Source organism: Raphanus sativus, chromosome 2, assembly GCF_000801105.2.
Source record: "Raphanus sativus cultivar WK10039 chromosome 2, ASM80110v3, whole genome shotgun sequence".
Lineage (NCBI taxonomy): Eukaryota > Viridiplantae > Streptophyta > Magnoliopsida > Brassicales > Brassicaceae > Raphanus > Raphanus sativus.
In genome coordinates, this window is record NC_079512.1 from 37,509,689 (window position 1) to 37,522,780 (window position 13,092).

Here is a 13,092-nt window from a genome sequence, read left to right on the forward strand (position 1 = left end):
ATTCTTCTCTGCAGTCCAAGCACATATAGCCGAGTGTTTATGGCCTTGCTGTTTGCGTTTATACTTACGTTTACATTGTAGTATGAGATTAGTGCTTCGTATGAACCTACAACTTGTAGCATCCTAGACAAAATTTGTGTTGATCCTAAAGAGTCATGGACTAGATAAGTGCTGCAAAATTATTCGGAATTCATGTCTAGTGGGGATGGTTCTCGTTTTCTGAGAAATGGACTAGATAAGTGCTGCAAAATTATTCGGAATTCATGTCTAGTGGGGATGGTTCTCGTTTTCTGAGAACTACCAAAATGTATCGTCAACAATTTTTTACCCTTTTTTTGGTGACATATTAAATAGTATCATCAACATTTGATCCAGAACTCTTATAAAACAAGATTTACCAAGACACACGGCACTGGATCCTTCAATAAACAACCGATGTGAATTGATGAGTGGGGATTTGGTTTATTTGATCCAATCATCAAACGATTTGAAGACAATTGGACATGGCTAATGTTTAACCAAGTCAAGTTTTTTTTTTGCGAGTGTACTCTAAGCTAAACAATGATAATTAGATTGTGTGGGACAAGAAAAGGCGACCAACCAAACTTGGGTTTCACTTTCAGTTCATCCCGTACAAAGAAAGCAATAAACTGAAACAAAAAGGACAAAACACGAAACTCAAAAGTGACATAAGCAAATAAAGATCAAAAAGGACAACATCCATATCAGAAACCAAATCTAGCTAGGATTGTATAATAATGGTAGTACTTAAAAACTCAAAAAGAAAACACAAAAAAGGACCAGGCGAATTCATCATTCCCATCAGCAAAAGATATAAAACGAAAACGAAGAGTAAATATACTCAAATTCATATTCATCTTATTGTTTGTTGAATAGGAAGTAATCAAGCAACAGAACACTCCCTTGCAAAGTGACCACTTTCACCGCACTTGTAGCACTCGCTACCACCTCCACCAGCCCTCCTACCGCCACCACCGCTTCCTCTCCTGTCACAATCACGAGCCATATGACCAGCACCACCGCACTCATAACAACCACCAGAGCTTCTACCTCCTCCTCCTCCACCACTTCCTCTCCTGTCACAATCACGAGCAATGTGACCAGCACCACCACACTCGTAACAACCACCACCAGACTGTCTCTTGCTCGGACAATCTCTAGCCATGTGACCAGTTCCGCCACACGTATAGCAAGTTCCAACGGCGCCGCTGCTTACACGCTCACCACCAGACTTCTTAACACAATCCCTAGCCATGTGACCAGTGTCACCGCAAGTGTAGCACCCATCTCCACGTCCTCCACGTTCACCGCCGCCGCTTGGTTTCTGAAGGCAATCCCTAGCCAAGTGACCAGTATCACCACAAGTGTAACACTCCCCTCGCTCGCCGCTGCAATCCTTGGCGACATGACCAGCCTTGCCGCAGTTGTAACAACCGCCGCCGCGACCACCGGTTCTCCCGCGAGAGCTGGTCTCCTTCTTTTTGAGAGGAGCTCCGCCGGGAGCGGTGACCTCGACGGCTTTGGTCTTGCCGTCGGTTCCCTGAGCGATCTCGAACTCGACCAGATCGTCGACGGCTAGGCTCCTGTAGCCTTCGGAGACGATGGAGGACTGGTGGACGAAAAGCTCCTCGCTGTCATCGTCGGGGGTGATGAAACCGTATCCCTTGGAATCGCTGAACCAATTCACCTTCCCGGTAAATCTCACCGCCGCCGATTGAGTCTCTAACGCCATCTGAGTAATTAGGGTTTCTGATGATGGGGTTCGTGACGGCGTGTTTTGTGTATGTATATATAGAGAGGAAGTGGTCTCTTTATGATGTTTTAGAGAGCCGACACCTCGAAAGAAGATGTTAATTAGACAGGAAAACCCTAATGGCTCTCTATCTTCGTCGTTATCGAGTGTGCACGCGTCCACCTTTGCTCTTAATCGTGACCCTTCGTTTTTAAACTAAATCTTTTAATGATTTGGTTGGGTATAAGGTTGGGCCTTTAGTGGACTTATATATCTATACTATTAAAGTACAAGCACATTTGGATTTTTTACTAAACATGCCCTTTCTTTAACTCACATTGCTTATTTCATTAAGGGCAATCAAGTAATATTAATAACATATCTATATTGGGTCATTTTTTTTATCCAGCCCACTCCCCATATCAGATCTTTTTTGGGTCATTTGGGCCGATCAAGAAATCATATCCAATTCTTATTTTTTCCTCCAAGTTCAAATAATTTATTTTCAACCATTCTTAATATTTTGTGTAGTGAAAAAAAAATAATCACTTAACTATTATGTTTTTTTCTTTTTAATATAACTTAAGCATTCATAAAAAATTTTGAATTTTTTCATTGAAAAGTATAAATCTTTATTAAGAGTATATAATTTTTTATCTAAAAAATTAACAACATAATAAAATTAAGTTATACCAACTTAGTTCATTAAAAATAAACTTTAATTTTCTAAACATAAATATTCATTAGACCTGAACATTCGGGTACCCATTCGGATACGGATCGGTTTTTTCGGGTATCAGGTTTTTCGGGTTTTGAAATTAAACTCCATTCAGATATTATAAAATTTTGGGTCGGGTTCGAGTCGGGTCTTTCCGGGTGAGTTCGGTTCTCATGCATAAGAACATGAAAATAACCAAATAACCAAAGTATCTAAAACGGGTTTGGTTATTTGTACTCAAAGTAACCAAAGTATCCAATTCAGTTCAAATTTTTGTATCCAAATTACTCAAAAGTAACCAAAAATAACCAAAAATATCCAATATATACAGTTTTTTTGGATAAACTTTTATCCAAACTATCATATTTTATCCAAAAATACTCAAAAGTATTGAAAATAACTACTATATTTAACTTATAATATTAATTTAAAATATTAAAATAATTATAAATATAATTATAACATAGATTTTTAGATATATATTCACATTTCAGATATCTTCGGGTACTCATTCGGTTCTCGGTTCGGGTCGGGTTCGGGACCGGTTCTTCGGATATAGCAATTTAGAACTCATTCGGATATTTACCCCGGGTCTGATCGGATTTGGAACCCTGATTTTCGGGTCGGTTTCAAGTTGGTTCTTCGGATCCGGATATTGTGCTCAGGCCTATACTCATTTGAAATGAAACACGATAAAGAAAAATAAAAGGCTTAAGTCTTTTATAAAAAAAACAAATATATGAAAATATGACATTTACTAAATATTTGTCAATTTTAAAAAAAATAAAGGAAAATAAATCCGCGCTGTAATTAAAAAAAATAAAGGAAAATAAACCCGCGCTTTGAAAGCGCGGGTCAAAATCTAGTCTATCTTATTAAAACAGAAACATTATGTTGGACCTAACATTTATTTTGTAAGTTTTTAAATTAAATACACTTTTATACTTTATAGTTAAACCTACATTAAATCACTAATGTTCTTTTCTTTATATTACTATCCATGTTTCCAAACAATATACTTATTTCTTTATACTATTATCAATGTTTCCAAACGATACAATAATTAATCTTAGTTATTTTATATCCATCATTTTCTCTTTAAAATTTTGTAGAAACGTCATAATTTCATAAATTACAAAAATAATGAATTTTAAAATTTGGATTATAAGACTACAAATTATGAAAAATATTACAATTTCAATCAAATTAGATTACATATCGGTCATCCATCAGTTCAATCGGTTAGTCTCGGGTTTAGTGACTTTTTAATATAAATATTTTAAAAAAACTAAATTGAATTGTTAGATCTCCGGATTAACCGGTATAATCACAATCATCTATCTTATTAAAACAGAAACATTATGTTGGACCTAACATTTATTTTGTAAGTTTTTAAATTAAATACACTTTTATACTTTATAGTTAAACCTACATTAAATCACTAATGTTCTTTTCTTTATATTACTATCCATGTTTCCAAACAATATACTTATTTCTTTATACTATTATCAATGTTTCCAAACAATATATTTTATATACTACTATCAATGTTTCCAAACGATACAATAATTAATCTTAGTTATTTTATATCCATCATTTTCTCTTTAAAATTTTGTAGAAACGTCATAATTTCATAAATTACAAAATAATGAATTTTAAAATTTGGATTATAAGACTACAAATTATGAAAATATTACAATTTCAATCAAATTAGATTACATATCGGTCATCCATCAGTTCAATCGGTTAGTCTCGGGTTTTAGTGACTTTTTAATATAAATATTTTAAAAAACTAAATTGAATTGTTAGATCTCCGGATTAACCGGTATAATCACAATCGGGTTGAATTTAAAAACACTGATTTAAATACAAAAATATTTTAAATACACACTCTTTAAAAGTTAACAAAATATTTGTTACGTTATTAGTGAAATTTTTCATCGTAAAATATTCCGCGCTTCCAAAGCGCGGATCAAGATCTAGTATTGGGTACAGCACAGCACAATAGCTTCGTTCAGATGGGTCTATATTAATTGGTGTGGTATATATATATATGTGTGTTTGTAAATGTCTGATCATATAGTTCCAGGCTTCTAGTTATTGACAAGAAAGAACTTCATTAATTTGGATAAAATTTATGAAATATGTTCTCATCATCACTTAATTTTAGCAGTGTAACAGATACTGCAAGTTTTCTTTTTTGAATGAATACTAGAAGTTTACGGCACGTGGTCATGTTATCTAAAATTATGTATATACTACATGCTAGCAAATAAAGAGGAAAAACGAAAGTGAGACCTAACTTTTTTTCTTTTGAACATTAAAAATTAACATATAAGTAAGACCTAACTTGATAATTAAATATATACTTAAGAACTGAGATTGTTCTGCGGACTTTTACCTCGTTCATTTTATGTCTATTCATAAAAATTGAATAGAAGATAAAATATAACTCTAAGTTTTGAATTTCATGGTTACTATCTCTTCTTTCCTTTCTTTCTCCTGAACCTCAGTACCTTGAAGTTACAAAAAAAAAAACTTCAGTAACTTGAAGATTTAAGTTTTGAATTTCAACTTGTTTAGGTTGCTTATATGCTTTTTGGATGGGCTTTAGAGCAACATTATCCATAGAAACCACGTGGGTTTCTTCAATTTCTTTTTTTTTTATTAAAAAAAAATTAAAACCACCATATGTAGTGAAAAAAAAGCTGAACGGGTTTTTTTATATACGTCTTTCTTCTCTGTTTCTTTCCCTTTTCTCTCTATTTGGTGGACCCTTCCTGTTTTAAAACTCTTTACAGAACCTGCAATATTAGTGCTCTTAGCTTCCTTATGGGATTTAATTGCTGAGAATAACTTTTTTTTCTTCTAGTTTATGTATTAGACTTTGCATCCTACCTCATTGTTCTAATATAATCTAATTCAACAGAAAAAAAAAGAGAAGAAGATAAAATACAACTTTCTATTCAAAACGAAGACATCTTGGTTACAATGAACATATACATATGATACACTGGCGTATGTCTTTCAGTTAAACGTCGGAAACGTTTACACAAAAGATGTTGAATCAAATTCTATCAACAAAGTAACAAATTAAAGGGTGAATTGGCTGAAAATATAAGAAGAATGTAGTAATTAGGAAAATACCTAAATATTATGGGAAAAAGTGGCGGAGGGAAAAAACTTAGAGAGAAATAAGGTAGAGAATGTAAATATGATAAAAGTTGTAGACATTGAGTGCAATTATTCCAAACTAAACCCAAAAAGAAAAAAAACTAATCCTTTAGCTTCTAGAAGAATATATCATACTATTACAGTCCCGACAAGTTATGATAAAATACTATCTTACCACTTGGCAACATGCTTACTTTTCCAGTTTCCACAACCTTATGGGCCCGTACCTATTTCGGCTATAGGCCACCTAATTATGATGTGGATGTTATTATGGTTATTATTGTTATCAACAAAAAGTCATGCAAAATAATTTTGAAGTCAACTTAAGAAACTTATCCATCGGCTTATGACCCAATATACTTCCAAATTCGATCTCACCAAGTCTAGGGTTCAAACTTGTTATTCTGCCTGTAGCAGTAGTTCAAGCGATCACTCTTGAGTATATCAATATAATGATATAAATCGCACCAATCAACGTAGTACGACCGCGTAGACAAAATTATCTTATATCTCGTCTATCCCAATTTTGATTTCAGTTTTTATTTTGTCGGTGATCACACGGTTTTGAACACGCCTGTACAGATAACACTGTGGTAATATTACATATTTTAATTGTTTTTAAATGACAAAATAGCACTCGAAATACCTATAGACGATAGTAATGTATTCGACTATAACAGCAGCTAGAAATCCACATTCATTAACTCAGAATCTCTCAACTTAGTACCTGAAAGAACTATAAAAGTGAGTGATATGTTTGGCTCACATTGGGAAACAAACTTATTTCATTGCCCATGTTAACCTGTTCAAGAAGACCAGAACATCAGTCGGTTAGTGGGGCCAGCTAATATAATTAATTACTTATGGATTTATCCTAACAAAAACGTTATGTCATTTGGATGCGTTCTACCAGTCGTCGAGATTCCTGATTTCGATTTCCAGAGAACTGAGACGAGCCAAAATGATGAAAATAATGATTTACTATGATGAACATGGACTACATCGATATTTTTTATATTTTGCTCAAAGAATACTCATATTCATATAGTAATATTAGTTAGATTTCTTTTATTGGTTACTTTGACATTTTGCAGTGAAATAGGTATTATGTATATTTCAATCTATGTATGTTAAACAAATGAGCTCTAGAAACAAGAAAAATGACACTCTTTTGTTTTCATTGATGACTAGTATAGGATTCACAAGGTAAAAAAACACACGTAGATCCTACGTAACACGAACCAAGCGGCGCCGTATAGCATATGTTAGCACACTAAAATCCTCGTCCGTGTTAGCTTAATGACTTACTATTAATTACAACGTCAAGCAAGCTCCCGATTTATCGTTTCCCTATTTAATTTATACAAATCCGATTCATCCTTTTTTCTTAAATTCAAATTAACGCGGGTTAACTCGGTCACCGAGTGAACTCGCTACCAGCACTGATCTGTTTCCCAGTTCCGGCCAACGTAACCGCCCATCCCCGAGTTACCGACGGTCAAAGGCCTGCTCCGGCGAAGCATCCTCCGATCGTAGACAGATCGTTTCTCGGGATCAGAAAGCGTACAGTAAGCCGCGTGGATCTTCATGAACTCATCGGCCGACGACGCAGAAGAAGAAGAAGAACTCGTCCGATCGGTTCCCGCCGCCACGTCTGGATGGCAGATCCTGGCCAGTCTCCGGTAAGCCGATTTGATATCCTGGCTCGTCGCGCCGAGAGGAACCTCCAGGATCTCGTAGAGAGAAGCGTTCGCCGTCGTTGTCGTCAATCGTAGCGGGATCTGGTGCAGCCGCGGGGCGTCCTCCGTGCAGGTGTATGAGCAAGAGGCGGAGACGGGAGGAGGCGAGATACGGGCGGAGCGAGACGGAGGAGATACGGGGGAGAGAGGGGGAGACGTGGAGAGGAATGGATTAGCGAAGGAGGTTGGAGAAGAAGAAAGCATCTTTTGCTGTTAAACGGTGTCGTTTGCGTAGTTCTGATTGGTTTTCTCTGCTTTGGTTTGAGAGAGGGAAAGAGACGGAGAGATTTATTTATAGAGGAAGATGCGATTAGTCGTTAATTGCTTAATTAGTACTCAATTAGTTTTAAATTACATACTAAAAGTAGGATTAAGATACGGGCCGGGTTAAGTAGTGTACAAGCGGATCGGATCCTGTTGAGCTGAGTCAGATAAAGGAGCTTATCCAGTTTGGAATTATTGCGGTAGAGATAAGAATGTACGTAAGATTTTACTCGATACGGGCCAAATTGTGCTGTGGATATAATTGTCATATTACCAAATTATACCAAAGTTATTTGTCTTTTCTTTTCTCCCAATAACTAATTGTACGAAAACAAATATCGAGCTGTGGGTTTTAGTTATTATTTTAATTTAAATACATAATTTTGATTTTTTTAAGAGAAATTCTAAATTTGATTTTTCTCAGAGGAGATATTTATTTTCGTATATTGACTATTGTTAAATACTTGCATGGAAAAGTAATTTCGACCATTCAATCTTTGCTGGATACTTTAGAAGACAGAAATAGATTTTTAGTAAGATGGATTGCCTCACCACCATACAAACATATATATTTAAATATTTATGTGATCTTTTTCCTTACATAAATGGAAATCTAGAATATATAACTTGTGGTGAAATTTTCTTCTTCTCTCATTTTAAATTTAAATAAAATTTAAATTTTAGTGATTATTGTGTAAGGTTTAGTATTGAAGATATGAAATTAAATTTATAAATTTCTATAAATAATTTTAAACATTTATAAATGATTTAGAAGAATTAATTTTATCTTTTCACAATAAACGTAAAATACTTATAAAAATGATTATCAATCAAATTTGAGAACTCTAAAAATTATGTTAAAACACTGTTTCTATACTTAAAATTAGAATATTCCTATACAACAAAAATGATAATATACATATATTTTCAAATTTCTCTTCTTACGAAAGAGGGATTATAGTTGTCATAATCAGTGAAAGTCCACTATTTTTAATTGCTTTTAAATATTCAGAAAAGAAAAGTCGTCTAAATTATTTTTTATTTTTGATTGAGTGTTGGAGGAGGAGGTAATTCAAAAGAACTAAAATCACGGGATGGAAAATATCAGCCACATTTTTATAAGTGTCATTCACTGAATTTTGCCTTTTTAAAAAAACTTTTTAAATTTGATTTTGTTTTTAATTAATAAACTACAAGGTATGCGTGGTAACTTCTTTGAATGAACAAACCTTTCTCACGTGGAATTTTCAGTAAATGCATCACTTTCCAATAAACAAATGTTTTCAAATTGACAATCTCAAAGATCAAATAGGTTTAAGCTACTCTTGTCAAAACCATTACGTTGATATGTCCTTAACGGGACCAACTATGAAAAGAGCTCATCGTCCCATTACAATCCAATTCAGACTGATCTCCCCTTAGTCCTCCTCCTCCGTATGCAAATCCGAGTCGATCACGTAGACGCTGAGTATTAACCATATTTCGGTTCTAGAAGATTGTGATCGAGTGAGTTTATCTTAAAAACAAAACTGTCTATACTTCTCTCCAACCACGTGTTTTGCTCATCTTTGATAGGCGGCCACCGAAAATAACTGCTATCAAAATCCAATTGGTGTGTGTGGTTAGTGCCGGTCGATTCAATTGTTTCTCAGATAAAACTTATCCAGATCCTGTGGATCATACTAATCTAATTTTCTCCTTTTCATCAGCTAACCTTAAATGTGAAAGACATTGACAAACACGTCCAAAGGAAGATAAGATGGAAAGAAAACAGATTTTCGATTTTAGAATTTATCAAAAGTAAAAAAAAAAAGGGCTATTCAACACTTCTGACGTATTCAAAAGGCAAGCAACGTACAGTTTTTACTTGTATAATCGAAACATTGAATAAAACAAATGGCGAGTGATGTCGAAGATCGACACCACCAAGTCGTGGGTGACACATTCCCTTACATAAGCATTTTTGCGCTTTCTCGTCATCGTCCATTTAAATATCACTCCACAACACATACGTATACGTATTTATGTCAATTAACATTAATACTTTATGATTGATATTTCTGCCAAACGTTAGACTATTATACCATAAGAGATATATAACTACGTTACGAAGCTAAATCACATTAAAAGAGGGATACATTGATAGAGACAAGAAAACCAAATCGAGAGCAAATCTAGACATTGGTCAACTCAACTCACAAGACAGATAACATTAACTATACACCGACATCATTGAGGTGCTACAGTGTACCTGAGCTCACTAGATTAAATACCTTCTTCCTGAAGTACTATAATATTAGTTTACTAACCATTCACATGAACCATCACTTGTCTCGGAATTTGGATGAAGCCCATTTGAAATAACCACAGTTTGCTTCTGGATTAGAGGAAGGTCCCTGCAAAAAGACATGCCATAGAGATTAGAGTATTGTTTTCACTTTTAGAAAGCAAATTAGTTATGTTTTGTTTTTTAACCTCAGCACGAGAGCAGACGTAGAATCTGCGTCCAAATGTGGGACCTGGTTTCTTTACAACCCGAGCTACACAAGCTTCTTTGTGTCCTTTGCAGAGAGGTATGCTGTTTCGCATAAGGTTCTGTATTCTCTGCCACTCCATTAATGCTGCATCGTTTTTCTGTTTAGTAGATGAACCGCTTTGATCTTGTTCCTGTGATGAAGTAGTAGTAAGTTCATCGTCTTCTTTGCCGGAAACAGTCGGTTCTGTGATGCTCTCTCCTTGGGAGGAGCTCTGGCTTGAGGAAAAATTTGAAGGTGATTTAGAAGTGAAAAAGGACTTTAGAGAAAGCTGTTGAGAAGAAGATTGGATCCTCCTCACTTTCTTCCTGTTTCCATCTCTAGAGATATCCTCAGCTCTCACAGATGACACACACATTCTATCACTAAGGTTACTAGTGGAGCCTCCAGATGTGGTGGTTACTCTCACAGTGGATTCTTTCTCCGAAGAGCAAGATTCCTCAGGTGAAGTACCCGTCAAGCTGCAGTTTCTGAGTGGTACTGTAGAGATCTCTCCACAACTTTGACTTGATGATGAACATGATACCTCAATGGCTTTGGCTTGCTCATTGGCTTGTCTTTTCATTAACACTGACGCTGTTACAATGAGAAAAGAGCGAAGAAGCTGAAATAAGTTGATAACTCTCATCAACCCATCCCATAGAAATGAATAAACAATAGTTTTCTGGTACCAAGAGTTTGCTGAAAACCGTAAATCATGGGAAGATATCTCGAAGCTAAAGGCGGTGTGCTGTGTTGGGGGATGTCAGGCAAATCATCAAAACTTGTGAATACAGGTACATGGTCTGATCCCTTTAGTTTCACACCCAATCCACCTTTCCACCTGTAGGTGTAGTTTTCACAGACTAATCTGAGAATCAAACTAAAAAGTGAGATCATGAGTAAACTACATATATATAGACTTTACCTTGTTGGCACAGTTTCATTCTTAAACCGCTTGTACTCTGTTAATATGTCACATTCCTTCACATGACAAGCTAAAAAACTATGGCCCTGCTGATCTCCTTCTTCATGCAAGCATGGTCCAGCAACTAAAATATGATCAATTCTCGAACCGTAATTAAACTGTTCTGCTCCACTACTTGAAGACCAACATGTGAATGCATCTCTCCTGTTAGAAACACACAGAAAGAAGCTGAAAATGGCATAGCTCCATAAACGAACATAGAAGATGTTATCACACACACACACACCTTTCAGGATGTTTAGATCTGAAAACGTCAGAGAAGGAGCCACCACGTTCAACTAGGAGAGATCTAAACCATTTTCTGAACCTGCATTTTATTTTTTTTAAACTGCCATGAAAATGAAAGACCTAGTAGAAAAAAGGAGATGATGAGTATCATCAGTATTAAACATACTCGTTTTTCTCGAAATCAGGGCCAGCTTCACATCGATCCATAGCAAAAGGAGCAATGTTGAGATCCCCAACAACAAATACCCTTCTTCCTTGACGCAAAAGACATTCCCACCTTCTCTACAAATGAAAACTAACAAACAATTCACCCCAAGAAAGATCAAAGAGTACCTACATTCTGAGAAACCGAAAAGAGTTTACCTCTAAAACATCATAGAAGCGATGCTTAAACTCAATCCTCTCAGCATCATCAGCTACAGCTCGCGGTCCATAGACATTAAAAACAACTAATAGAAACATACACAGTTAACAAAAGAAGAAGCATTCCATTTCATTTCCAGCCTAAAGGAAGTAAACAATTGAGTAATAAAAATACCAAAGTGGGAGTGATCAGTAATAACGCAACGACCCTCTTGGTCAATCCTAAGAAGCTCTTCTTTGTCATACTCCTCAAGACCTTGAGCAATAACACAAGAAGTATCATTCTTCTTCCCACCTCCGTTTACAAGACCAGTGAATCCTTCTTCAGCAGCAACAGGCAAAGCAGCTTCACAGCTTGAAGTTGCTGACTTTACCCTGCAGAACGTTGCTACACCTGCCAAATTTTTCGTTTAAAAAAAAAAACTCAAATTTTTTTTTAAACAGAGTGAATAGTGATTTTGATGAGGGGGTGTCCGTACCAGAGTAACCAGTACGACCTTTCTCGCACGTGCGAGTGCACGAGAAGAAGGATTCGTAGCCTTGGGCTATCGTTAAATCCGCTGTTAGTTCTTGTCTCCTCAGCTTCGTTTCCTGGAAGCAGATGATATCGGCGTCGAAGGAATCGAGGAGTTTCAGGAGGGATTCGAACTGAGAAACTCGTTGTCTGAGGCCATTCACGTTGTAACTCACTATCTTCATCCTCCTCTCCTCTCTTCTTCCTTCAAAGTTCATTCATTTAATTGTATCGTGAGGTTGGACGGTTGAGATCTGATAAATACACAACTCTAAGCATCGACGATTGGTAGAGTGAACGCGTGGATTATTAACTGTAACCGGATGTACAAGATTATAGTTGGTTTAGAGCTTGACCCTTCCTTCCTTCTTTTATATGAGCAGCAAGTGAGTGCTAGTATTAGTATTGACCCAACTTGCTGCTCGTTATGGATGTGCTGTTAACATAGAGTGTATACTCAAAAACTAACTCGAGCAAGCTCTTCATTCAATAGGTTACTACTCAACAACTCAAAGCTGTTCACGACAACAATCGTAAAAATGATTTGGGAGTCGATAGTACTTTTTTTTTTTCCGCCAATGGATTATATTAATTAAACGGGCCAAGCCCAGAAAAAAGCCGAAGCCCACATACACTAAAGTCCTTACAAAGCCCAGAAGTCTACGGGCTTAAACAAGAAAAGCTAAAAAGGCCCAACGACTTACAAAAACCAAAAGGCCAAACGAAATGGCAATCTCGACATGGAATGGTGGACACGTGGTTCCATCAACACCATCCATTCGCCATCGTTTCATCTTGACCATCTCCCATCTCCGCCTCGAGACGTTGCCGGAGCACC

The 13,092-nt window shown here is 36.0% G+C and overlaps 3 protein-coding genes across 6 annotated transcripts; all 3 read right to left on the reverse strand.

Moving 5' to 3' along the window:
• Window positions 1-591: 591 nt before the first annotated feature.
• Window positions 592-1,869, reverse strand: LOC130508255 (cold shock domain-containing protein 3-like). Its single transcript, XM_057003633.1, has one exon. The coding sequence runs from the start codon at window positions 1,751-1,753 to the stop codon at window positions 905-907; it is 849 nt and encodes a 282-aa protein (XP_056859613.1). The 5' UTR covers window positions 1,754-1,869; the 3' UTR covers window positions 592-904.
• A 4,922-nt stretch (window positions 1,870-6,791) lies between these two features.
• LOC108826079 (chaperone protein dnaJ 11, chloroplastic) lies at window positions 6,792-7,658 on the reverse strand. Its single transcript, XM_018599457.2, has one exon. The coding sequence runs from the start codon at window positions 7,586-7,588 to the stop codon at window positions 7,079-7,081; it is 510 nt and encodes a 169-aa protein (XP_018454959.1). The 5' UTR covers window positions 7,589-7,658; the 3' UTR covers window positions 6,792-7,078.
• Window positions 7,659-9,766: 2,108 nt separating this feature from the next.
• Window positions 9,767-12,560, reverse strand: LOC130494304 (DNA-(apurinic or apyrimidinic site) endonuclease 2-like). Of its 4 annotated transcripts, XM_057003634.1 has the most exons (9): window positions 12,220-12,560; window positions 11,916-12,134; window positions 11,741-11,826; window positions 11,544-11,659; window positions 11,376-11,456; window positions 11,090-11,293; window positions 10,854-11,005; window positions 10,124-10,758; window positions 9,767-10,044 (listed from the first exon to the last, which is right to left on the reverse strand). In XM_057003634.1, exons 1-9 carry the CDS (start codon window positions 12,470-12,472, stop codon window positions 9,973-9,975), a joined length of 1,818 nt encoding a protein of 605 aa, XP_056859614.1. In that variant the 5' UTR covers window positions 12,473-12,560; the 3' UTR covers window positions 9,767-9,972. The 4 variants fall into 4 exon arrangements, with proteins under 4 accessions (XP_056859614.1, XP_056859616.1, XP_056859615.1 ...); XM_057003636.1 differs by lacking the exon at window positions 12,220-12,560 and having other exon boundaries at window positions 11,544-11,654; window positions 11,916-11,966; XM_057003635.1 differs by lacking the exon at window positions 12,220-12,560 and having other exon boundaries at window positions 11,544-11,654; window positions 11,741-12,057.
• Window positions 12,561-13,092: the final 532 nt, after the last annotated feature.